Source organism: Heptranchias perlo, chromosome 18 (assembly GCF_035084215.1).
Source record: "Heptranchias perlo isolate sHepPer1 chromosome 18, sHepPer1.hap1, whole genome shotgun sequence".
Classification (NCBI taxonomy): domain Eukaryota; kingdom Metazoa; phylum Chordata; class Chondrichthyes; order Hexanchiformes; family Hexanchidae; genus Heptranchias; species Heptranchias perlo.
Window position 1 is genome coordinate 38,555,870 of NC_090342.1, and position 27,624 is coordinate 38,583,493.

Below are 27,624 nucleotides of genomic sequence, written 5' to 3' on the forward strand. Positions count from 1 at the left end.
ATGCATCCGAAACAGTTTGCTATAATAATATTTTGAGGATCCAACTAGGGAACAGGTTATTTTAGATCTAGTATTGCGTTATGAGACAGGATTAATTAGTAATCTTATAATAAAGGATCCTATGGGGAAGAGTGATCATAATATGATAGAATTTCATATTGAGTTTGAGAGTGATGTAGTTCAGTCCGAAACTAGGGTCTTAAATTTAAATAAGGCCAATTATGAAGGTATGAGGGGCGAGTTGGCTAAGGTAGATTGGGAAATTAGATTAAAAGATACGACGTAGATAAGCAAAGGCAAACATTTTAAGAAATGATTCGTAATGCCCAATAAATATACATACCCGTGAGGAATATAAACTCCACAGGAAAGATGATCCAACCATGGCTAACTAGAGAAGTTAAGGATAATATTAGATTAAAATGCTTACAATGTTGCCAAATGGAGTGATAAGTCTGAGGATTGGGAAGGTTTTAGAAATCAGCAAAGGTTAACGAAGAAATTGATATAGTGGGAGAAAATTGAATATGAGAGTAAACTAGCAAGAAATATAAAAACAGATTGTAAGAACTTCTACAAGTATATAAAAGGAAAGGGATTAGCAAAAGTAAACGTGGGTCTCTTAGAGGCAGAAACAGGAGAAATTATAATGGGGAATAAGGAAATAGCTGAGTCGTTAAACAAATATTTTGTATCTGTCATCACAGTAGAAGACACAAAAAACATACCAAGGGCCTAATGAAAGGGAAGAACTTAAAGTAATTAAGATTAGTAAAGAAAAAATATTAGAAAAATTAATGGGCCTAAAAGCTGGCAAATCCCCTGGACCTGATGGCCTACATCCTAGGGTTTTAAAAGAGGTGGCTTCAAAGATAGTGGATACATTGGTTTTGATCTTCCGGAATTCCCTAGATTCTGGAATAGTGCCTGTGGATTGGAAGGTAGCAAATGTAAAACCACTATTCAAGAAAGGAGTTAGCCTGACATCAGTAGAAGGGAAAATGCTAGAATCTATTATTGAGGACGTAGTAACAGGGCACTTAGAAAATCATTATATGATTAGCAGAGTCAACACGGTTTTATGAAAGGGAAATCGTGTTTGACAAATCTATTCGAGTTTTTTGAGGGTGTCACTAGCAGGGTAGATAAGTGGGAACCAGTGAAAGTAGTATATTTGGATTTTCAAAAGACATTCAATAAAGGTGACACACAAGATGTTACACAAGATTAGGGCTCATGTGGATTGGCTAACGGACAGAAAACAGAGAATAGGAATAAACGGGTCATTTTCGGGTTAGCAGGTTGTAACTAATGGGGTGCCGCAGAGATCGGTGCTTGGGCCTCAGCTATTTACAATCTATATTAATGACTTACATGAAGGGACCGAGTGTAATGTATCCAAGTTTGCTGACGATACAAAGCTAAGTGGGAAAGTAAGCTGTGAGGAGGACGCAATGAGTCCGCAAAGAAATATAGACAGGTTAAATGAGTGGGCAAGAAGTTGTCCGATGGAGTATAATATGGGGAAATGTGAAGTTATTCACTTTGGTAGGAAAAATAGAAGAACAAAATATTTTTTAAATGGTGAGAAACTATTAAATGTTGGTGTTCAGAGGGATTTGGGTGTCCTTGCACACGAAACACAGAAAGTTAATATGCAAGTACAGCAAGCAATTAGGAAGGCAAATGGTATGTTGGCCTTTATTGAAAGGAGGTTGGAGTACAAGATTAAGGAAGTCTTGCTGCAATTATACAGGGCTTTGGTAAGACCACACCTGGAGTACTGTGTACAGTTTTGGCCTCCTTATCTAAGGAAGGATATACTCGCCTTAGAGGGGTTGCAACAAAGGTTCACTAGATTGATTCCTGGGATGAGAGGGTTGTCCTATGAGGAAAGATTGAGTAGGATGGGCCTATATTCTCTGGAGTTTAGAAGAATGAGAGGTGATCTTATTGAAACATATAAGATTCTAAGAGGGCTTGACAGGGTAGATGCTGAGAGAATGTTTCTCCTGGCTGGAGAGTCTCGAACCAGAGGACATAGTCTCAGGATAAGGGGTCGGACATTTAGGACTTAGATGAGGAGAAATTTCTTCACTCAGAGGATGGTGAATCTTTGGAATTCTGTACACCAGAGAGCTGAGGATGCTCAGTCGTTGAGTATATTGAAGACTGAGATTGATAGATTTTTGGACACTAAGGGAATCAAAAGATATGGGGATAGGGCAAGAAAGTGGAGTTGAGGTAGATCAGCCATGATCTTATTAAATGGCAGAACAGGCTCAAGAGGCAGTATGGCCTACTCCTGCTCCTATTTCTTATGTGTTTATGTTAAAAAGAGAACCAACAGAGAGAAAACACAAAAGCTCAAGTCGTGAAGTGAAAGAACAGCAGAGAGAAAACAGTGAAGCGGAACCAAGAAGAAAAGAGTTAAAAGATCAAGACGAGAAGTGGGAGAAAATTATAAATATACCCCTCCGTATATTGAAGTATCTATTAAAAAATTGCGTATTGCACACATTTCCTATCGGACAGTTAAGATGTCTCATTTCCAATGCCACACTTAGCATCACACTTTAATGTCACACATTGGCATCCCACTTCAATGCAAATATTTTGCAGCAAGTAACATTCGCGCCAGACAAGTGCCAGGCAATGACCATCTCCAACAAGAGTGTCTAACCACCTCCCCTTGACATTCCCATCGTCGAATCCACCACCATCAACATCCTGGGGGTCACCGTTGACCAGAAACTTAACTGGACCAGCCACATAAATACTGTGGCTACAAGAGCAGGTCAAAGGCTAGGTATTCTGCAACGAGTGACTCACCTCCTGACTCCCCAAAGCCATTCCACCATCTACAAGGCTCAAGTCAGGAGTGTGATGGAATACTCTCCACTTGCCTGAATGAGTGCAGCTCCAACAACACTCAAGAAGCTCGACACCATCCAGGACAAAGCAGCCCGCTTGATTGGCACCCCATCTACCACCCGAAACATTCACTCCCTCCACCAGCGGTGCACCGTGGCTGCAGTGTGTACCATCCACAGGATGCACTGCAGCAACTCGCCAAGGCTTCTTCGACAGAACCTCCCAAACCCACGATCTCTACCACCTAGAAGGACAAGGGCAGCAGGCACATGAGAACAACACTACCTGCACATTCCCTTGCAAGTCACACACCATCCCGACTTGGAAATATATTGCCGTTCCTTCATCGTCGCTGGGTCAAAATCCTGGAACTCCCTGCCTAACAGCACTGTGGGAGAACCTTCACCACACAAACTGCAGTGGTTCAAGAAAGCGGCTCATCACCACTCAAGGAATGGGCAATAAATGCTGGCCTTGCCAGCGACACCCACATCCCATGAACGAATAAAAAAATGTGTGGGGAAATCATAAACATGTTTATAAAGAACGTGTTTATGATTTTGCTACACATAATTGCTACCGATAGCCAAGCTATTCAACCACATGCAAAAGCAAAAAAGCACACTGATACATATAAGTCATACGTATTTTATGTACAAAAAGAAAAGACTCAGACTGAAACACATCTCATAGTTCTGGTGATGTTCATGATCTCATCTGAACCTCACAATGTCCTATATAAATATAACAATATGAAAAACAAAACTTCAACAAGTAAGAAATTGATCTGAAGTGGCATTGTCCTTTCAGGTGGATGTACTTTCTCTCTGTGTGCAATCTCAGGCTGAAATTATGTGATTGATTTTGGCAGTAATCGTTTACCGCTTTTAGAATGTTTCCAGTATGTTGAGGCACATCCGATGATTAATCAGAAACATTTTGTTCTGACTGAATGGCTGAGACAAATCCATGGTCAGGTATTAGTTGTTCTGTCAGGGGACCGGATATTGGGGAGGAACCCAGTTCTATAGGCATTTCAACATTTAGGAAGGCCAGCAAAATTTCAGTGGAGGGGGGAATATGCAAATCTTCCACCTCCCTCTGTAAAGTTAAGAGGGTGTGTCGGGGGAGTTCCTGAGCTTCCTGAGGAATTTCACCCAGTACGCCTTTGCTAGGTTTCTTTGGAACTCTTGCCAGCTGAGAGCTGATGTGAGTTCTGCTGAGGCCTTTTGAAAGCTCCCAAGCCTTTATGAGGCAATTGACCCCAGAGGAGATCGATGACCTTATTTTAAAAGAATCTTCGTTTCTGTTGGAGCTGAGGATTTTATTTAATTTTTTTTCAGCCCAAGGAGGATCCAGGGTCTCCCTGGAGAAGTGGCTGTGGGCTACCCCTCCTTTCAACGACAGATCGGGTGGCTGCCACAAAAGCGCCCTTGCAGGCAATGGTGGCCTGCCCCAACAATGCAGATCACCCTGTCCCTGCAATTTCGGATGGGTTATGAGCCTTTATTCATGGGCACATTTAGGTTCCACTCCACCTAGCTTCCACTGATCGAGTTTGAGCCATCAACATTTCAGCAAAAATATTTCTATTTGTTACCTAAAATTCTCAAAGAACAAGAACAGCCATTTGGGAAACCAACTGTTGCTACCACAGAATCCTTGCCTTCCAGTGGCAGGATGTTCACATTAGACATCATCCACAAATCATTCATGATTTACCACTAATCCCGGATGCCTAGTTAGTAACTCTATACATTGCAAATCTCCTGTGAAGCAGAATTAACAAATTTGAAAAATCAGTTAGACAAAGCAGCTGACAGAAATAAGCATTAACACTTGAAGTGCCGATACCTAACAAGAACATTTTATTACTACTTTTTTACCGTTCACAAACCATTTCATGATTTGCTTTTGCTATCTTTTTATAACCACCCTAAAAACCTATCCCTCTCTGCCACAATACCACCAGGCGCCAAAACCAATACAAACACCACTGTCCCTGTATTACCAAACTCAACACTACCCCCACTACCAGTCCCAGCACTACCACTCCATTCTACCAAACTCAACACTACCTGCTGTTCTACTAAACTCAGCATCACCTAGTTCTACAAAATGCAACAGCATCCCCTTCTACTAAGCCCAGAACCCAACCTTAATTTTACTAATCCAAGCATCTCCTGCCTTCAGAATACCTCCACCCAAAACTCCTCTGTCATTGTCGAACCCCACAAACTCTCACCCCTCAATTATTACTATACACCTCCTACCTAGAACCATCAACAACTTGCCATCATCTGCCTGTGAAGCCTGTACTTTAAAAAAAGTAAGAAATAAACATTAAATATGAGGGTATGGTAGCATAGTGGTTATGTTACTGGACTAGTAATCCGGAGATATGAGTTCAAATCCTGCCATGGCAGCTGGGGAATTTAAAGTCAGTTAATTAAATAAAATCTGGAATAAAAAGCAAGTATCAGTAATGGTGACCACAAAACTACTGATTGTTGTTAAAAACCCATCTGGTTCATAAATGCCCTTTAGGGAAGGAAACCTGCTGTCCTTACCTGGTCTGGCCTATATGTGACTACAGACCCACAGCAATGTGGTTGATTCTGAAATGGCCTAGCAAGCCACTCAGTTCAAGAAGGTGGCTCACCACCACATTCCCAAGGGCAATTAGGGATGGGCAACATATGCTGGCCTTGCCAGCGACACCCACATCCCATGAATAAAGAAAAATACATATGTTAAGGAACTTTTTTACTCATAATCAAGGACACTCATTTGTGGTTTTCATGGAAAAAAAACAGTTAGACTTTCTGAATTTGAAGCTCAAAACACCACTATAAAGACTACACATATTTTGTCACTGTAAATCAGTGTCCCGGATAATACATTGTTCATAACACCCCTACTGTTATAAAATAGTATATGCTCCAACTCACCGTGAGCAACATCACAAGAGATCTACTAGTATGTATAGAATAATAATGGATAACAGTGATCATAATGAATAATCTAATCAATGGAATCTGATGGTTTATATATGGAATAATGGACACCTGGAAGTGAATTGCAGGCTGGAATCTAATCAATGTGTTTGGATGATTTATGTATAGAATAAGTGATATCCAAGAGTGATTTATAGGCTTTAATATGATCTAATTTGTATGGAATAATGGATGCCTGAGAATGATTATGAGGTGAATCTATTTAGGGGTAAGATAGTATCATAAACTTCACGAATGAAATTTAAGTGGTTTAAAAACAAACTGCATGATGAGATTACAGACTCTAAGTCACTCCACTTTATTTAATTGGATTTAGTAGTTCATCACTAAAAAATCGAAGGGATAAAAATTGGACCTTGTTGGGCCCACTTTACAACCAGGGACTCCTGAAAGACGTCCGATCTGAAATTGGGATTTTTCAGGCATTCCTGGTGGCTGCCTAAAACAGATATTAGGCCCTTTACGTATGTAAATGACGGGCCTAATGCCTATTTTAGGATCCCCCTGGAGATTGGCGCTAGGCCTGCTCTGCTCAGGTTCACCTGGTGTGGCTGCGGCCTAGGAACCAGCTGCTACCGAACGCAGGAATGCTTTTCCCGGCTGTATAGGACTCCCACTGACCGCGATCGGCGCCCTCCCCTCTCACCCCCTGGCACTTACCGGACGCCTTTGCCGACGAGGTAGGTGGCCCGAAATTCATTAATACAGAAGGGCGAGCTGCCTGTGGAGGCACGACAGGCAGCGCAGCTCACCCAGATTATTTTGATGAGGCCTGAGGCCTGATTTCAGCCGGCCTTGGGCCTCCCATTTTGGGTGGGCGTTGTGGTTGCATCATCACCTTCATGCCCAAAACCAAGCGCTGATGAATTTTTACCCCAAAGAGTGACTACATATTGCTAATACAATATGGATAATGATTAGCAACAGATCAATAATTAAAAAAAGAATGTGATAAAAACTGCAGATGAGACATACAAAAATGGAAAAGATTCATAATATTGGACTAAACAATTCACTTTGTTATCTTAAATTTATATGGAATTATATTTCTTTACTATGACGCTCCAGTTACTGGCACCAGCAAAGGTGTCAAGGCCGGAATTCAAGCTTAGGGGTCATCTGACTATGAATTCCAACTATCTGCTGGGGGCCTCTCATTGTATTCATATGCACATCTTCGACCCACTGGTTTGTCATGATGAAATTGTGGCTTACATGGAGATCGAAAATAATTTCTTTATATTTTTTTGTGGTTGGGGGAAAGGAGAGGAGACATGACAAGAGGAAGACAGGTAGCTGAATGTCTGTGCAAGGAGCCAGAAATGAACGGCTTCTGATTCTGTCACTAATTATTTGTTTGAACCAGGTATTTAAAAGGATTAAGAAGACAGATGTACTTCTGATACACTTGTTATTACAGATGACTGATATAGTTGTGCCTTTGTAAAAAATAATGAAAAGGAGCCAACTGCTGATATCTTCAGACCGGAATTACGATTTATATGTAAATGTCTTTCTAAAACCAAGCCAAAAATGCCACTTAAATGAAATGCTAAGAACAAATTTGCTTTCATGTTTTAATCTGTATATCTTAATTAACCTGTTGCTATTTAAATACATGACTGCAACTTTTTTTTAGAATATCTATTTAACTACATTGTGAAATATTTTGTTACCAACACTAAAACCTAATTTTGTAACTGTTTTTATACACCAGTCCCCTCCTTAGGTCCCCCAGTGATGTTGCTGTGACAGAAACTGAGATTTCTGTCTTTACTTTTTAAAAAATAGCTAGAGTTAAAATGGAAGCTGTTCTCCCTCACTATTGTTTCTAAACGGAGGACCAAAGATGGACAGTCTATGGAAAAATGGCAAATACCTGTTTTCCAAAACTAGTTAAGTAAAAGCTACTTGATGAATGTGATAGCTATTTGAAATGTTAATGTATGTGGATTAATGGACAGTGACATAGACATTAGCCTCGATTTTGCGATGTTGAAGATTTTGAGCATGGCCTGGTGCTGGTGACCTGCAGCCATAGTGCAGAGGGTGGACTGTGCTGGTGTTTGTGATATAAGCTGCGGCTCTATTTTGAGTAGGCTACAAGCACAGGAAAAGCTTGGGCTACTAGTTAGTTCTGATGCTTCACCTGCACTTTGGATGCTCCCAGACTGTCTTCTCCTGTCTTTCCTGCTCCTCTTTCTTCCAGGACTGTCATTGGGAGATAGCTCCTGCTTATTTTGCTGCTGGAACTGTTAGCTTGCTCTGGTGCTTTAACACCAACTTTGATGAGGAGAAATCAACACAATGTGAAAATAAATTAATCCTGAGGAAATTTGAATGTTTCCCATTAATTGCCCGTTAACAAGGACTTAAAAAACTTTTAGTACTGGGCCTGTGTATTAACATGGGAAACAAGTATTAATGCACATGTAACTTCAAGAGGGAAAAAGTGAACAATTGAGTTGTTAGCACTAACACAAAAGGTTACTAACCAAAAACACTCACTTTGCACATGATCTAGCACCAATTGATGAAAGAGATTTACTCCCCTTCATTTTTACTTCCCTTCCTGGGGGGAAGAAGCCTCTCTTCTCTTACTCTTTGCTCCAATAGCTTGGCTGAGATCTGGAACTTATAGTTTGCCTATATGCCATTGTATTGCACCATATGGTTTGATTTATTGAAAAGATTTTGCAACATTCAATTAGTACCTATATCTCCATTGGTATGACAAACATGCCTTACTGTTAAGAAAATGCAAGACCATTTACACTACCACTTTTCACCCTCCTGTTCCCATACTTTTTCCAGTTTGACCAAAAAAGCAATTACGACTTTTCCAACAAGGAAATGCATCCTGTATTTCAGATTCTCTATTTAGTATTCTGTTTATAGAAATACTAATTCACTTGGAATATAAGAGTCTAAACGGGTAAAGGAGCAGAGGGATTTAGGGGTACAGATACATAAATCACTAAAAGTAGCGATGCAGTTTAATAAGATCATAAAAAAAGCAAACCAAGCACTGGGGTTCATTTCTAGAGGGATAGAATTGAAAAGCAGAGAAGTTATGCTAAATGTGTACAGAACCTTGATTAGACCACACTTGGAGTACTGTGAACAGTTCTGGTCTCGACACTATAAAAAGGATACAGAGACACTGGAGAAGGCGCAAAAAAGATTTATTACGATGATTACCAGAAATGTGAGGTTATACCTATCAGGAATGATTGAAAAGGCTGGGGCTCTTTTCTCTAGAAAAGAGAAGGCTAAGGGGTGACCTGATAGAGGTCTTTAAGATTATGAAAGGGTTTGATAGGGTAGACGTAGAGAAGATGTTTCCACTTGCAGGGGAGACCAGAACTAGGGGCCATAAATATAAGATAGTCACTAATAAATCCAATAGGGAATTCAAGAGAAACTTCTTCACCCAGAGAGTGGTGGTAATGTGGAACTCGCAGCCACAGGAGTAGTTGAGGTGAATAGCATAGATGCATTTAAGGGGAAGCTAGATAAACACATGAGGGAGAAGGGAAGAGAAGTATATATTGATAGGGTTAGATGAAGAAGGGTGGGAGAAGGCTCACATGGAACATAAACACTGGCATGGGCCTGTTGGGCTGAATGGCCTGTTTCTGTGCTGTACATTCTTTGTAATTCTTTGTAATTCTTCGTAATAAAAATTGAATGTTGAAGTTCTGGAAGTTGTTGTGAGAAACACAATTCTAAGGATAGATTGTTGTCAGATTTCGGTCTGTACATCCATACATGTTACAATTACATTGGATATAATTTTTTTTAAAGCAGAACGATTTTTGTACATTGGAAGAATGAAGAAGGAACACCATAAATTATTCAAAACATGCATCTAACATCTTCAACTAATTCAAAATAATCCAAATGATTCAGAAAATTCAGAAAATTATAGAAAAATCACTGGGTCAATAATTATTCTTCATAAATAATGGTTTCCCATCAACACTGTTTGCTTTACCCATCCTTCTCAAACTACTACTCAGAAGCTTTATAGCATTTTATGTGGGAAATAATCTCCATTGAGACAGTGGCTGGGATTTTCAGCTTCAGTGGAATCCGAGCCTAAAGTTAATGGAGCAGGATTTGCAGCCACCCCATTTTTATACCTCTAATCCCGGCTGATTTTATGGACTCAGGTTGATTAGCATATTTTAGGGAGGCTCTTGGCATAGTTCCCACTCCCGTTGGATATGGAAAATTGTGCAGGCAGGCTTTGGGTACCTGCTCCAGCATAATTTGGTCAGTGGCCCCTGGGGGTGACAGAAATTTTTCTTTTAGTCATATAGTTGGGGGAGCTGCAGTGATGGGAAATTTAAAGGGCTCCCCCATCACTGGAAGCATTGGTCAGAAAGGCCTGGTGGGAATGTGAGGTGGAGTAACAGGGAAGGAAGTACGCAGGAACAAAGCTCTACTTTTCTCCTAGGTTGCAAGCAGCAGTGCCCGGCAGATTGATCTTCCATTCCGGGAGACTCCTGGACAATCCGGGAGGGTTGGCAACCCTACTTATGTTTTACCGCACCCCAGAAATTAAGTCAATAGCAAAATACTGCGGATGCTGGAAATCTGAAATAAAAACAGAAAATGCTGGAAATACTCAGCCAGTTAGGCAGCATCTGTGGATAAAGAAACAGAGTTAACATTTCAGGACGCTGACCCTTTGTCAGAAATGGAAGAAGTTGAAGATTAAACAGTTTTTAAGCAAGTATAGAGCCAGGGAAAGGTGGTGGGTAGGAGTGGGAGGGGGGAGAATAAAAGGGAAGGTATCTGATAGGGTGGAGGGCAGGAGTGATGAAATGACAAAAGAGATGATGGTGCAAGACAAGGAGGGTGGTAATGGGACAAGTAAAGAAACAAAAGATGGGTCTAGAGGAGCTATAAATGGAAACAGCAGAACCATTACCAGTATCTGCTGTCCAAAAAAATGAAAGCAGCGGATATGATCTCAAGTTATTGAAATCAAAGTTGAATCCAGGAGGTTGTAAAGTGCCTAATTGAGAAATGAGGTGCTGTTCCTCGAGCTTCTGTTGAGCTTCATTGGAACAGTATAAGAGGCTGAGGACAGAGAGGTCAGAGTGGGAGTGGGATGGGGAATTAAAATGGCATGCAACCGGCAGGTCAGGGTCACGTGTGCGGACTGAGCGGAGGTGATCAGCAAAGCGATTATCCAATCTGCGTTTGGTCTCCCCAATTTAGAGAAGACCGCATTTGAGCAGTGAATACAGTATACTAAATTAAAAGAAGTACAAGTAAATCGCTGTTTCACCTGGAAGGAGTGTTTGGGGCCCTGGATGGTGGGAAGGGAGGAGGTGAAAGGGCAGGTGTTGCATCTCCTGCGCTCGCACGGGAAGGTGCCGTGGGGAGGAGAGTGGGTGTTGGGGGTGATGGAAGAGTGGATCAGGATGTCGGGGAGGGAGCGGTCCTCTCAGAATGCTGAAAGGGGAGAGAAGGGGAAGATGTGTTTGGTGGTGGCATCGTGCTGGAGGTGGCGGAAATGGCGGAGGATGATACGTTGAATGTGGAGGCTGGTGGGGTGGAAGGTGAGGACAAAGGAGACCCTATAATGGTTCTGGGAGGGAGGGGAAGGGGTGAGGCATAAGTGCGGGAAATAGGACAGACACGATCGAGGGCCTTGTCAACTACAGTGGAGGGAATCCTCGGTTGAGGAAAAAAGAAAACATATCGGAAGCACTGGTGTGGAAAGTGGCATCGTCAGAACAGATGCGACGGAGAAACTGGGAGAAGGGAATAGATTCCTTACAGGAAGCGGGGTGGGAGGAAGTGTAATCAAGGTAGCTATGGGAGTTGGTGGGCTTATATTAGATATTGGTTGACAGCCTAGCCCCAGAAATGGAGATAGAGAAGTCGAGGAAAGGAAGGGAAGAGTCGGAGATGGACCGTGTGAAAGTGAGGGAGGGAAGGGTGGAAATTGGAAGCAAAGTTGATGAAATTTTCCATTTTGGGGCGAGAGCAGGAAACGGCACCGATACAGTCATCAATGTACCGGAAAAAGAGGTGAGGGAGGGGACCTGAGTGGGATTGGAACAAAGAATATTCCATGTATCCCACAAAAAGGCAGACTCACCTTTTATTTGGAGGAAGTGAGTGGAGTCAATGGAGAAGATGTTCAAGGTAAGAACAAGTTTAGCTAGGTGGAGTAGAGTAATAGTGGAGGGGGACTGGTTGGGCTTCTGTTTAAGGAAAAAGCAGTAGGCCCACAGGCCATCCTGGTGGGGGATGGAGGGTAGAGGGACTGGACATCCATGGTGAGAAGGAGACGTTGGGTCTGGGGAACTGGAAACTGTTAAAGTGGCAGAGGGCATGGGAAGAGTCGTGGATGTAGTTCGGAAGAGACTGGACAAGGGGAGAAAAAATAGAGTTGAGATAGGAAGAGATAAGTTCCGTGGGGCAAGAACAGGCTGAAACGGTGGATCTACCGGGGCAGTCCTGTTTGTGGATCTTGGGAAGGAGGTCGAAGCGGGCTGTGAGGGGTTGGGGGACTATGAAGATGGAGGCCGTGGGGGAAGATCTCCAGAGGAGATGAGGTCAGTGATGTTCTAGGAAACTATGGCTTGATGTTCAGCAGTGGGGTCGTGGTCCAGGGGCAGGTAGGAGGAGGTGTCGGAGAGTTGGCGTTCAGCATCTGCAAGGTAGAAGTCTGATCACCACACAACAGTGCCACCCTTGTCAGCTGGTTTAATGACAATGTCAGGGTTGGACCCAAGAGAATGGATTGCTGCAAGTTCAGAGGGAGGTAGGTTAGAGTGAGTGAGGGGAGTAGAGAAATTGAGAGGGTCGATTTCATGCCGGCAGTTCCCAATGAAAAGATCAAGAGAGGGTAAGAGAAGGGACCGCTCCCTCTGCGACACCGTGGTCCACTCTTCCATCACCCCCAACACCCACTCTCCTCCCTACGGCACCTTCCTGTGTGAGCGCAGGAGATGCAACACCTCCTCCCTTCCCACTGTCCAGGGCCCCAAACACTCCTTCCAGGTGAAACAGTGATTTACTTGTACTTCTTTTAATTTAGTATACTGTATTCGCTGCTCACAATGTGGTCTCCTCGACATTGGGGAGACCAAACGCAGATTGGGTGATCGCTTTGCTGAACACCTCTGCTCAGTCCGCAAGCGTGACCCTGACCCGCCGGTTGCTTGCCATTTTAATTCCCCATCCCACTCCCACTCTGACCTCGGCTCTTACGCTGTTCCAATGAAGCTCAGCGGAAGCTCGAGGAACAGCACCTCATCTTTCGTTTAGGCACTTTACGCCTTTCTGGACCCAACATTGATTTCAATAACTTCAGATCATATCCCACTGCTCCCATTTTTTTTGGACAGCAGGTGCTGGTAATGGTTCTGCTGCTGCCATTTACAGCTCCTCGAGGCCCATCTTTTGTTTCTTTATTTGTCCCATTACCACCCTCCTTGCCTTGCACCATCATCCCTCTGTCATTTAATCACTCCTGCCCTCTACCCTGTTCTTTCTCTCCCTCCCCCCACTTTCCCTGGCTCTGTACTTGCTAAAAAACTGTTTAATCTTCAGCTTCTTCCAGTTCTGACGAAGGATCATCGTCCTGAAAGGTTAACTTTGTTTCTTTCTCCACAGACGCTGCCTGACACGCTGAGTATTCCCAGAAATTAAGTGTTTACCTCTGTCCCACCCTCCTCTTCTCTATAATAAGCACGATGTGGAGATGCCGGTGATGGACTGGGGTTGACAATTGTAAACAATTTTACAACACCAAGTTATAGTCCAACAAATTTATTTTAAATTCCACAAGCTTTCGGCGGCTTCCTCCTTCGTCAGTTGAACGGTATGGCCATATGATCCATACCGTTCACCTGACGAAGGAGGAAGCCTCCGAAAGCTTGTGGAATTTAAAATAAATTTGTTGGACTATAACTTGGTGTTGTAAAATTGTTTACTATAATAAGCACAGTGCTCTAAATTTTGGTTGAGGGTGTTCCCTTTATTCGGAGTTTGATAGTGTTGGGGTTGGAGGGGTGGGGTAAGGGTTGAATCTACACTTTTCTGAATATTTGCCACTGGGGCTTCAAACCTTGGGCTCCCAGCAGAGAACTTCAAACGCTGCTGCTCAGCGCCGCCGTCCAATGGGAACGTACGTCGCTGCACGCTGTTTTGCGTAAAGACGTCAGTGACGCAGCTGCTCCGGGGTGCAAGATGGCGGCGCCCAGCGAGTCGGTGTGTGAATTAACAGCTCGGTTAAATGAGTTAATCCGGAGCAGCCAGAAAGATGACCTTATGTTGGTTGCCATGGCACCGATCCAGATTTTGACGATCGCGTTCAGAGATCAACAAAATAGGTGCGTTAGTGAGTGACTGAAGTACGTTACTAGGGAAACTAACTCTGCTCAGGCTTCAAATAAAATGCAGGTGCCTGGCTGTATTAAGTGACGTTAATGTTTTTATTAATAACATTTTCCTACTGCGTTTACTCGAGAAAGTTTCTCTTTTGGTGGAAAGTTGTTATCTGAGTATGCTCGTCTTCCTCGTATTATTGTCTATATTACACATTCAAAGGGGCGAAGACTTTATAGGAAAGTACTGGGAAAACTTGTGTTTGTCTGGATAGCACCGTTCGGGTAGAAATTGTATCGCAGAAGTCATCGTATTGTGACAAAAGGAAGTTTGTTTTCTGTCCAAATGTCTAAAGACCGCTACTCTTTAAATGCGGTTGAAGTCGCTTTTAATTTACCCTCCTCAACATTTGCTCAAGTTTATGGCTTTTAAAAAAAACTTTTCAGAGTCAGTTGTCACCCGTTAAATATTTTTTGCTGGAAATACAGTCGAGCATTGATGTAATAAAGTTGAAGTTATATGATATATGTGCACTAATGTTACTGAGAAAGTAATAACTTAGTTTGCCTTGCATAATGGAATGAACATTTTGATTTTTTTTTAAAAGCATACGGTCCTGTGGTGTTTATAGTAAGACAGAGAATGTTGTTTTATAAGAACAGGAGCCTGTACCATTTAATACATTGTAGGTGTAAGGCTACAAGATGTAATTTCTTTGGTTTCTTGAGATGAATGTTTAGGTTAATTAGAGGGCATGCTGCAAATCTGAGCCCCAGCTTTGTCTGTTGGAAAAGTCAATTATGAGTTTGGTTTTAGACATTGTGGCAGCAGTATTTTTTCCAACTTGGACAGAGAGAGTTCAGAAGCCCACAACATGAAGTATAATGTGGGGAAATGTGAGGTTATTCACTTTGGTAGGAAGAATAGAAAAACAGAATATTTTTTAAATGGTGGGAAACTAGTAAGTGTTGGTGTTCAGAGAGACTTGGGTGTCCTCCTACAAGAAACACAAACAGTTAGCATGCAGGTACAGCAAGCAATTAGGAAAACAAATGGCATGTTGGCCTTTTATTGCAAAGATGTGGAGATGCTGGTGATGGACTGGGGTTGGCAAATGTAAAGAATCTTACAACACCAGGTTGTAGTCCAACAAATTTATTTGAAAATCACAAGCTTTCGGAGGCTTTCTCCTTCGTCAGGTGAATGTGGAAATTTCATTTCCACATTCACCTGACGAAGGAGAAAGCCTCCGAAAGCTTGTGATTTTCAAATAAATTTGTTGGACTATAACCTGGTGTTTTACTGCAAAGGGGTTGGAGTACAAGAGTAAGGAAGTCATACTGTTGTACAGGGCTTTGGTGAGACGTCACCTCGAGTACTGCGTACGGTTTTGGTCTTCTTATCTAAGAAAGGATATACTTGGCTTAGAGGAGGTGCAACGAAGGTTCACTAGATTGATTCCTGAGATGAGAGGGTTGCCCTATGAGGAGAGGTTGAATAGAATGGAATTTAGAAGAATGAGGGGTGATTTCATTGAAACATATAAGATTCAGAGGGGGCTTGACAGGGTAGATGCTGAGAGATTGTTTCCCCTGGCTGGAGAGTCTAGAACTAGGGGGCATAGTCGCAGGATAAGGGGTCGGCCATTCAAGACTGAGATGAGGAGGAATTTCTTCACTCAGGGTTGTGAATCTTTGGAATTCTGTACCCCAGAGGGCTGTGGATGCTGAGTCGTTGCATATATTTAAGGCTGAGATAGATGGATTTTTGGACTCTAGAGGAATCAAGGGATATGGGCGTAGGGGGGGAAAAGCGGAGTGGAGGTCGAAGATCAGCCATGATCTGATTGAACGGCGGAGCAGGCTCGAGGAGCCGTGTGGCCTACTCCTGCTCCTATTTCTTATGTTCTTAACATTTTAAGCTTTTTCATCAGTAAGAAAGGGAGATGACTCCAGGAAGTAGAAATGTTAAAATTCTAATAATCCTACCTTCAGCTATGTGGTGGTGGGGGGGGGGATTGTGAGGGATTAGAGGGAGGCAAGGGCTAGAGTGGGCAATGTGTACAATAGGGGGATGGGAAAGATTAGACAATGACACGTGATTTGAGGCTTTTGATTTCTGCTGTGTCATTTTGACCAACTAGCAAACGCTCCAAAGCCATCCCCTGCCCTTGTTAACTGAAATCTGCCTACAAAACTAGCCACATTCCACCCCAAACCACTGCCTACATCCACACCAGCATCTCCTGATGTGAGAGAGGACAGAGAAAGAATTGAGTGGCTATACCGTGACTGATTGTGAACAGCACCTACCTACTTAAAAAAAAAATTGAAGTATTATCCAACTATTTATATTCTAAAATCAATCCCACCCACCTTTAAATCCTTTCCTTTCTATCTCTCAAATATTTTCCTTCCCCTCCTCACTAAAACTTTAGATCCTTCACTTCTTCCCCAACCTATTCATTGACTTGCATAAGCACTACCACAGGAGATCTACTTATTCTATAAGTCTTGTATTTAGTATGTACTTCCTGTAAGTACCGCTCTTGCTTCACTTTACTCTTTATTGATTGGCTGAAAGTAAAATGGTAGCAAATCAGAACTGAAGAGCTCGGGAATGTACGAATCTGAAGTGAGGAAAGTAGCTAGAAAACTAACTGAGAAATTACCAAGGAATTAACCAATCCTGGAAGAGTCAGGAAAATGTACATAAAAAGAAAGGAGAAGGCAAAACAATCACATTGTTCAAAAAAAAATTTCCAAGTCCTTTAATCCGGTATTTCTCTGTAGCATCAAATACAATTCTTGTTTCATGAAAACTTAATCACATTTACCCATTGAATTGTATTTTGTACCTTTTTTAATAAAGTTTTCCTTCTTTAAAGTCTTTACGTCAAGGCTCAGCAGCTTACGTTTTTACTTTTTTGTTTCCTCAGAACAGGTGAAGAGAGTTACCAATCACACATGCATTCTGAGAGAGTGCAGTTTTCAGACTTTCACTAGCATACATCAGTAGGTTTTTCTGAGTTGAAGTAGTGAATTGTTTCCCTCATCATGTGAGGATTTATGAGTTTCTTTGCTTTTCCTCCAAAAAACTTCAAAACAAACTGGAGCTTGATTTCTCAAAACTTCATCTCAGGCAAGGTTCACATTTAAAATGTTAACAGCTGCTCCTTTCCTAATGTGAATTGCTTAAGTTTTGTTTCAATTAGACAGCACCCATGATCAACACGTCTGGGTAGCTTCTTGCCAAGTATAGCCTTCAAATTTTCAGTGTTCTTGGGGGAATTGTTTTGAAGAATTACTCCCTTTCTGTGGTTTCCCAATTCACATCATATCCCTGGCCAAAAGAGCGCATCGGCGACCGACTCTCCAGTCACTGTCCATGCCACAAACTGCAATGAGATAATGACCAGATAATCTCTCTTTAATAATGTTGGTTGAAGAATTCCCCATCTACTCTTCAAATAAGGCCATAGGATCTTTTATGAAAGGATGGGTTTAATATCCAGTTTGCTTAAGTTATTTTGTTAAATTAACTTGTAATTTTTCCTTCAGGAAAGTCATGTGCTATAGTATTGGGGTACTGGCCTGTGCAAGGAGCATAGTATCTTGATTTCAGTGGAGAGTCAGTTGTTGATCCTATAACCTTATTCAAGAAATCTCTTCCTTCAGCTGGTTCTTCCTTTATTTTATAGGCTGTTTTGTAGGTTGGAATATATTACAAGCAATCTGTTGTTGTCAAACTATGAATGTGAAACTGTTGTTATCCGAATGTTAAGATGTGTTGCTGCCTTGAAACACACACCTGTTCTACACATAGTGATTCTCGGTCTAATTTTGTCCCCATATTGTGTTTAATGGGTAAATTTGAGCCATTTCATTTTTTTAAGCAAAACTGTACCATATACATTTCTTTAAACTTTTGCTTTGAATATAATACAAAGTCAGTGCAAGTAATAGGTGAATTTGTAGCTTTGCTGCTTTTGTTTATAATAAAATAATGTAATATCCTCTTATTTTTAACCATATTTTCATGATTAATCATACTAATTAAAGAAAGTAAAATATGTTGGAAAATAATGCATTATGTTTTAAAATACAATTTAAAAATAACAAATCAATAGGTGAAACAATCCTATTGGGTACTCTTGATCATGTCAGATATCCAGAGAAAGTTTTGCTGTTCAACTCAGTTCCTGTAACTGCCTATAAATTAAAACTGACACAGATGTCTTCCTTCAACTAAAGTTCAGCTAATGTGATGCAAGTATGAGATGAAGTCTGCGTTTTTAAAAACTTGATGTATTTTGCCAAACCTTCTTGCTGCCTGACTTGGGCTCTTTTTTAAAAAGAGGGTTAGCATTAAGATGCTGTACATCTAAATTTTAAGCTTTCAACTTCATAAAGTAGAAATATTTTGCTCTGGCTTTACGGTCTTGACTTTCAAATCTAAGATTTCTGCATCATTTTGTGGATTTTCTGTGGGATGCTGAGAAATACAATTTTTAATGCATTTGCTGCAGTAGTGAATTTATTAACCTGACAAATCATTTTAGGATGTGAGAAGTGGCGTACTTTCTTGCAGCACAAACTGAACAATAGTAAGACCGTCCTATTTGGGAATGGACTCTGCATAGCCAAAATTGCGACCTATGTCACTGGTGCAAATAGGAAAAAAAATGTCAAGTTTTGTAACTTTGGATTTCCTTTCAAGCAGTGAATTTAATCACCAGAAATACAAAATCTAAATTCAACAACAGCCTATGCTTATGTAACACCTTTTGTCTGAATTGTTCAAAGTTCTATTTGTGCTCTATAGTAGACAGGAGCCAACACTGGCTCACAGAACGCACATAATGTCACAGGTCACTTTGGCTTTGTATGGCATTTGTACAGGAGATGTTTGCCATTTATAGTGGGATGCCATTGCTGTTTAGTGCATATAAATAATTTGGAGCTGGAAACTGAACCTTTCCTTTGCGGATGACACCAAATTAAGGATGGGGTATTCAAACAATAGGGAGCAAGCAAACCAAATACAAAAGGTTCTGGATAGAGTAATAAGTGGCAAATTGCATTTAATGTGTACAAATGCCAAGTAACTTAACTAGGGAATGGAAATAGTGGGAATATAAACTAACCGGAACTAGGGAATGGAATTAGTGGGCATATAAACTAAATGGAGTCTGTGGGTATTGGTGGATAGCTTACTAAGCACAGTGCGCAGCAGTAAGGAAAGCCAACCGGATCTTGCATGCATAACCAAAGGATTAGAGCACAAATCCCAGGAAGTGCTGATGAGTCTGTATGTGGCCACATCTGGAATACTGTGCCTAATTCTGGTCGCTGGACTACAACATAGATTTCCAGCTGTTCAAGGCAGTGCAGAAAAGGGCAACTGAACTATATTTTGCTGTGGCTTTAAAGTCTTGACTTTCAAATCTAAGATTCCTGCAACATTTTGAGGGTTTTCTGTGGGATCCTGAGAAATACAATTTTTAATGCATTGTTTGCTGCAGTAATGAATTTATTAACCTGACAAATCATTTAGGATGTGTGAACTGGCTTACTTTCTTGCAGCACAAACTGAACAATAGTAAGACCTGTCCTATTTGGGACTGGACTCTGCATAGCCAAAATTGCTACCTATGTCAATTAAGTAAGCTATTAATTGAGCCAGGAGGTGAGATTGAAGGGCTTGAGATTGTTTGGAAGAAGTGAAAGCACCAAGGGGACCTCATTGAAGAATTCAAGATTCATAAGGGAATTCTTTGATAAGTTGCAACTCAACAGCAGGAAAACCAAAGCCATCATTTTTGGCCCCCACCACAAGCTCTGCTACCTTGCTACTCAATCCATCCCTCTCCTAGGCCATACACTCAGGCTGAATTGTACCTTCTGTAATTTGTGTCCTGTTCGACCCTGAACTGAGTTTCAAACCTCACATCCTTTCCATTACCAAGTCTGATTCCTTTCAACTCATCGTAGGTACAGCAAAGGAGGAGGCCATTCGGCTCATCGTGCCTATGCCAGCTCTTTGAAAGAGCTATCCAATTAGTCCCATTCCCCAGCCCTTTCCCCATGGCCCTGTAATTTTTTTTCCCTTCAAGTATTTATCCAACCCCCTTTTGGAAAGTTACTACTGAATCTGCTTTCATCACCTTTTCAGGCAGTGCATTCCAGATCATTACAACTTGCTATGAAAAAAAAAATGTTTCCCCATGTTGCCTCTAGCTCTTTTGCCGATCACCTTAAATCTGTGTCCTCTGGTTGCCGACCCTTCTACGACTGGAAACAGTTTCTCCTTATTTTTGCAAGGATCAGTGCTTGGGTCTGAGCTGTTCACAACATATGTCAATGACTTAGATGAGGGGACCAAGTATAATGTATCCAAGTTTGCTGACGATACAAAGCTAGGTGGGAAAGTAAGCTGTGACGAGGACATGAAGAGGCTGCAAAGGGATATAGACAGATTAAGTGAGTGGGCAAGAAGGTGGCAAATGATGTATAATGTGAGTAAATGTGAAATTATCCACTTTGTTCGGAAGAATAGAAAAGCAGAATATTTTTAAATGGTGAGACATTAAAAAATGTTGGTAGTCAGAGGGATTTGGGTGTCCTTGTACATGGATCAAAGAAAGTCAACATGCAGGTACAGCAAGCAATTAGGAAGGCAAATGGTATATTAACTTTATTGCAAGGGGTTTGAGTATAAGAGTAAGGAGGTCTTGTTGCAATTATACAGGGCTCTGGTGAGACCACACCTGGAGTACTGTGTATAGTTTTGGTCTCCTTACCTAAGGAAGGATATACTTACCTTAGAGGGGGTGCAACAAAGGTTCATTAAATTGATTCCTGGGATGAGAGGATTGTCCAATGAGGAGAAATTGTGTAGAATGTGCCTATATTCTTTGGAGTTTTGAAGAATGAGAGGTGATCTCATTGAAACATAAAATTCTTAGAGGGCTTGACAGGGTAGATGCTGCGAGGCTGTTTCCCCTGGTTGGAGAGTCTAGAACGAGGGGTCATAGTCTCAACATAAGGGGCTGGCCATTTAGGGCCAAGATGAGGAAAAATTTCTTCACGCATAGGGTTGTGAATCTTTGGAATTCTCTACCCCCAGAGGGCTGCGGATGCTCTGTCTCTGAGTATGTTCAAGACTAAGATCAATAGATTTTTGGACACTAAGGGAATCAAGGGATATGGGGATAGGGCAGGAAAGTTGATTTGAGGTAGAAGATCAGCCTTGATCTTAATGAATGCCGGTGCAGGCTCGAGGAGCCGCATGGCCTACTCCTGTTCCTATTTCTTGTGTACTCTGTCAAAACTGTTCATGATTTTGAACGCCTCGATCAAATCTCCCCTTAACCTTCCCTATTCTAAGGAAAACAACCCCAGCCTCTCCACCTAACTGAAGTCCTTCATCCCTGGCACCATACTAGTAAATCTATTCTGTACCCTCTCTAAGGCATTGACATCCTTCCTAAAGTGTGGTGCCCAGAATTGAACACACTATTCCAGCTGAGGCCTAACCAGTGTTTTATAAAGGTTTAGCATAACGTCCTAGCTTTTGTACTCTGTGCCTCTTAAAAAAAACTATAGGATTCTGGGCTTCATTAACAGCCTTCTCAACTTGTCCTGCCACCTTCAAAGATTTGTGTATTTGTACTCCCAGGTGTCTCTGTTCCTGCACCCCCTTTAAAATTGTACCATTTAGTTTATATTGCCTCTACTCATTCTTCCTACCAAAATGCATCTCTTCACACTACTGTGTTAAATTTCATCTGCTATGTGTCTGCCCATTTCATCAGTCTGTCTAAGTCCTCCCGAAGTCTGTTACTATCCTCCATGTTGTTTACTATATTTCCGAGTTTCGAGTCATCTGCAAACTTTGAAGTTATGCCCTCTATACCCAAGTCCAGGTGATTAATATATATCAAAAAGAGCAATGGTCCTAATACTGACTCCTGGGTAACACCACTGTATTCTTCCCTCCAGTCTGAAAAACAACCATTCACCACTACTCTCTGCTTTATGTCCCCTAGACAATTTTATATCCACAATGCCACTGCCATGGGCTTTAATTTTGCTAACAAATCTATTATGTGGTACTTTATCAAATGTCTTTTGAAAGTCCACATACACAACAACTGCACTACCCTAATCAACCCTCTCCGTTACTTCATCAGTGAACTCAATCACGTTAGTCAACATGATTTTCCTTTAACAAATCCATGCTGACTTTCATTTATTAGGTCATACTTTTTCAAGTGCCAATTAATTTTCCCCTGGATTATTGTCTCCAAAAGTTTCCTCATCACTGACATCAGGCTGACTAGCCTGTAATTGCTGGGTTTATCCCTATCCCCTTTTTTGAACAGGGATGTAACATTTGCAATCCTCCAGCACCATCCCCATATCTGAGGAGGATTGGAAGATTGTGGCCAGAGCCTCCGCAATTTCCACCCTTGCTTCCCTCAGTAACCTCGGATGCATCTCATCTGGATCGGGTGACTTCTCTACTTTGAGTACTGCCAATCTTTTAAGTACCTCCTCTTTATCTATTTCTGTCCTATCCAATATCGCTACTACCTCCTCCTTTCTGGCTACAATGGCAGCATCCTCTTCTCTAGTGAAGACCGATGCGAAGTATTCATTTAGTGCCTCAGCCATGCCCTCTGCCTCCACAAGAAGATCTTTTTTGTTCCTAATTGGTCCCACCCTTCCTTCGACTACCCTTTTATTATTTATATGTTTAAAAGACTTTTGGGTTCCCTTTTATGTTAGCTGCTAATCTATTCTCATACACTCTCTTTGCTCCTCTTCCCTTTTTAGATCGCCTCTGTACTTTCTGCATTCAGCCTGGTTCTCTATTATGAACCGTACATTCGTCATAAGCCTCCTTCTTCTGTTTCTTGTTAACCTCTATATCTTTAGTCATCCAGGGAGCTCTAGCTTTGGGTGCCCTTCCTTTCCCCCTCGTAGGAATGTGTCTACTCTGTACCCGAACCAACTCCTCCTTGAAGGCCTCCCATTGTTCAAATACTGTTTGGCTTACCAATTTTTGACTCCAGTCCGCCTGGGCAAGATCCCTTTTTAACTCACTAAAATTTGCCTTCTTCCAGTTAAGCATTTTCATAACTATTCTAAACGTAATATTATGATCACTGTTCCCCAAATGCTCCCCGATGGAAACATGCTCCACCTGCCCCACTTCATTCCCCAGAACATTGCCTGGCTCTGCCCCAACATCTGCAACATTGCCTGGCTCTGCCCCAATTCAGTCTTTCACCACCCTGACCTTTATTCACTCCGACTGCGCAGCTAGACTTGACTACTCCACTGCTCCCCTTGCTGGCCTTCTGACCACCCATCCTCCACAAACTCCAACTTGTCCAAAACTCTGCTGCATGTATCCTGTCCTCTTCACCCATCAACCTCTGTCTTTACTGACTCACACTGGCTCCAAGTCCCCAACATATCACACTTAAAATCCATGGCCTTGTGTCACTTGATTTCTGCAGTCTCCTCCAGTCCTATATCCCCTCCTGAATGTTCAGTTCTTTTAACGTCCTCTGCCTTCTGTGCTTCCCTTCCTTTCTGCTCAACCATTGGTGTTGAGCTGCCTCAGTTCTACTCTTTGGAACTCCCAACCTAAATCTCTCTGCCTCTTCATCTGTTAAAAGCCTATCTCTTTAATCAAGCTTTCTGTCAACTGTATTGGGCTCGATGTTAGCAAGGCTGCGGGTTCGCGGTGGGGGGGCCACGCGCCCGGTGAAATGAGTCAGCCACCCGCGCGATCGCTGCCCAATTGGATCCACTTACCTGTTCTTCTGGGTTCCCCACTGCTGATCTGCGCGTCGGGCGGGCTGCGCATGCGCAGTAAGATCTGTCAGCTGGAGGAGCTCTATTTAAAGGGGCAGTCCTCCACTGACAGATGCTGCAACAAATAGAAAAAATTACAGCATGGAGCAGCCCAGGGGGAAGGCTGCTCCCAGTTTAATGATGCCTCACTCCAGGTATCAATACATGGGGTGAGGAGGAGGAGGAGGGGGAGGACAGAGATCTTCCCCCCGGCAGGCGGGAGGAAGCGGCCTGCCTTTGCCACCAGGAAGGCCTGGCTCGAGGTGGCAGAGGAGGTCACCTGCACCACCAACATATCGCCCACCTGCATACAATGCAGGAGGCGCTCCAATGACCTCAGTAGGTCAGCCAAAGTGAGTACACTTACTTATTCCCCTACACTCCATCTGCCACATTACTGCCCCCACTCCTCACCTCCTTCTGCACTGCCAACGCTACTCTGTCACATCACCCCTCATACCCACTCAAACCTCATCCTCATCTTACCTGCACCTACTCATCCCGCCACTACCACTCAACCCAATCCTCATACAATCTCATGGCTCTATCTCATACTCACCCTCTCGTGCATCTCTTTCACGGTCAGCCTCACTCAACCTGCCATTACCTGTGCTGCAGCCACAGGGCATGCATCACATATGTGCAGTAGGCAGCGTAAGGCAAACGTGTCGTGAGCATGAAGGGGATGCACAAGGGTGTTTGAGGGTTTGCCGTGGTTGTTACTTATATTGAATTTCTGACCAACTCACATTAGATATTATATTGGCACCACTACTGCCATGTCTTTGCGAATCTTGTCTGGTTTGTGCAATAATGCCCTTTCCTGAGGATCACTATGAAGACCCACAACTGATGCCACCCATTGTGTCACTGCAGAGTGGGTGTAGGTGTATTTGCAGGGCTCTTTTGTGCAGACGGCTGAGAGACGTCGGCGATGTCCCCGGTGGCACCCTGGAAGGATGCGGAGGAGAAGTTGTTGAGGGCAGTGGTGACTTTGACAGCGACAGGTAAGAAGATGGTGCTCGGGCCAGCCTGGAGCAGCTTGGCATGAAGGAGGCTGCAGATATCCACGACTACATGTCGAGTGACTCTGAGCCTCCGTGTGCACTGCTGCACAGAGAGGTCCAGGAAGCTGAGCCTCGGTCTGTGGACCCTGTGGCGAGGGTAGTGCCCTCTGCGACGCATCTCTCTCTGCGGTTACCCTCCCTCCTGCTGTGCAGGTGGATGTGTCACAGCACTGTGTTGTGGAGCTCCACGTGTCAGAGGTGGATGGTGAGGCTGGTGATGCTGTTCGCCCTCCGAGGAGGTCATTACTGCAGCTATGGCGGCCCCCATCTGGAAGATGTACATCTGAGGGGGTCCGCAAGGTAGGTACATGTCTCTGGACCCTGGGGTAAGTGTGCAAGTTGGTGACTTTGATTGTCAGGAGGAGGGTGGTGGAGGCCAAAGTTTGTCCCAAGTGACAGAGTGGCCTCCTGCAATGAGTGAGGGTCTCCCCCCACCACCTGTCAAGTGGACCTTTGCAGCTGCCACAGGCTGACAGCTGCAACAGGTCCATTTGAACTGTGAGTGTTTCCCCCAGTATGGGAAACAGTCCCAGTTTGCTATAAAATCCCACCCCTCCTCACATAATCCCTTAATCAGTTCAGTTAATGACCTGAACAAGCAAAATAAATAGCTTCAAGTGGAACCCCGCTAGCTTTAATTGCCTGCGGGATTCCCACCAGCGGGGGCTGCGTGCGCTCGCCGGCGCGTCAGTGGGGAACCCGGAAGTGGGCAGGTTGGAGTCCGGGATTCTCCGATTTTTGGAGCCCCCCCCGCCAGGAACATACCCGATAGCGGGTGCTAAAATGATGCCCATTATCTTTCCCTTCTGGCTTGTCCGTTGCCTTGCACCAATTTTTGAAGTGCCTTGGGATGTTTTCTTGCATTTATACAGCGCCTTTAATGTAAGAAATTGTTGTATTTGCCACAAACTGTAGAACCGTGGAAGGGGCTTAGAAATGGGAAGGTGCACAGACAATTTAGATAGCTTAATGTAGAGGATGGTGAATGTGTGGAATGGAGTGCCTGTGAAGGCAGGTAGTGCGGGAGAATTGGATAGCTATTTGAGGGACTGGGTGACTGTGACTTACTGGTTTTTGGGACTGGCCTTACGAACTGCTGGTCTTGTTTCCTATATTGCTGTATTCCTATGAAATACGTGACAATGCTAGCTCCAGCTGGTCCTGATCTCCGTTATAATCTCTTCTGTTATGGTCTGCTTGTGCAGGAATTGACACTGAGATTTTCATGTGACATACATTACCAGATGTGACTGAATGTTAGCATTCAGGATTATTGCACGTGTCCCGAAGCTCATGGAGATGTACATTTGTGTATTGCTCATGTACAGGAATGGGCACTGAGATGCATTTGAACCACAGTGCCATCTGTTGAGAGAACAATTGTCTTTTGCTTAGTGTGTACTATATTTCAGTTACCTGTTTAGTGTGTACTATATTTCCGTTATCTGCTTAGTGTGTGCTAGATTTCAGTTATGTGCCTGACTTTTACATTTTTCTTTTTGTTTTAAGGGCAGAGGCAACACAATCTGTATTTGAAAGTTTATTACACATCCTAACAAGACAGTTGGCTGCGATAGAGGTGTTCACCGAGAATCCTGACAGTAACAGGAATGGACAACTTGAAGCTTGTTTGCAGCTCACTGCTGAGTGCTTCCGATGCCTCAGAAATGCCTGCATACAGTGTGGCAAGAACCAGTCTCTTGAAAGGTAATTAAAACTGAAGTTCTTTTTGTTAAAGAGTGAGACTCGCAGCCAGTGCAGTGGCATAGCATGTAGGAGAGCAAATGTTTATTTCAACATAGTGGTAAGTTGGAGGTTTGTGACCTGGAATCTGAGTTTCTGATCTCACCTGTGCTGTTGTGTGGTATTGCGGAACAGAGCCAACTGCTTTCCCACAAGGATGGATGGAAACTCAGTGGGAAAGTTATCCTATCCTGCTCTCTGATACATCTTAGTGGTTTGGGAGTGACATTGGTGAGACCTGGGAGCAATTGTGACTGTAGTACGTGGTGCAGGGAAGCGAAGAAATAGGAGAAAAATGCCATTTAAAAAAGAAACTAGTCATTGGTTTAGGAGAATTGAAAAAAAATCTCACCACTGATATGTCAGATTTAAAAATTGAATTATTTATATTAAAAAAACTATAGGACGGCGCATATGCATAGTTTCACCGTTCATGTTTGAGCACTGATAATAGCAACATGATTGTCAATGAGATGATTAACATGACCGTTTGTCTCCATATTCTCTCTCAGTATCACTGACTGGTGTAAATATACTACTGCTTGAGAGATGGAAATGCCTACCTGGTGTGTAGATATCTTGGTCTGTTCCAGGCGTGCTTTCTTTTTCTTTGCCTAGTACTTTATTGCGGTAATGTTGGAAAAGGTTTTGAGACTGACAGTTTTGTGATGTGATACTTTGTTCTTCAAGGATAAG

At 42.7% G+C, this 27,624-nt stretch overlaps 1 protein-coding gene across 7 annotated transcripts in view; it reads left to right on the plus strand.

The window, feature by feature from the left end:
• The first annotated feature begins 14,111 nt into the window (after nucleotides 1-14,111).
• atxn10 (ataxin 10) overlaps nucleotides 14,112-27,624 on the plus strand; it is a 224,048-nt gene continuing 210,535 nt past the window's right edge. For 4 of the 7 annotated variants that reach the window (XR_010966231.1, XM_067999737.1, XM_067999736.1 and 1 more), the window contains exons 1-2: nucleotides 14,112-14,254; nucleotides 26,695-26,892. Coding sequence is in view for 6 of the 7 variants with exons in the window: in XM_067999737.1 (XP_067855838.1) it covers nucleotides 14,112-14,254; nucleotides 26,695-26,892 (341 nt within the window). In the remaining variant the exon portion in view is untranslated. The remainder of the gene's footprint in view (nucleotides 14,255-26,694; nucleotides 26,893-27,624) is intronic. The other 3 variants (XM_067999739.1, XM_067999741.1, XM_067999740.1) reach the window with 1 other exon arrangement.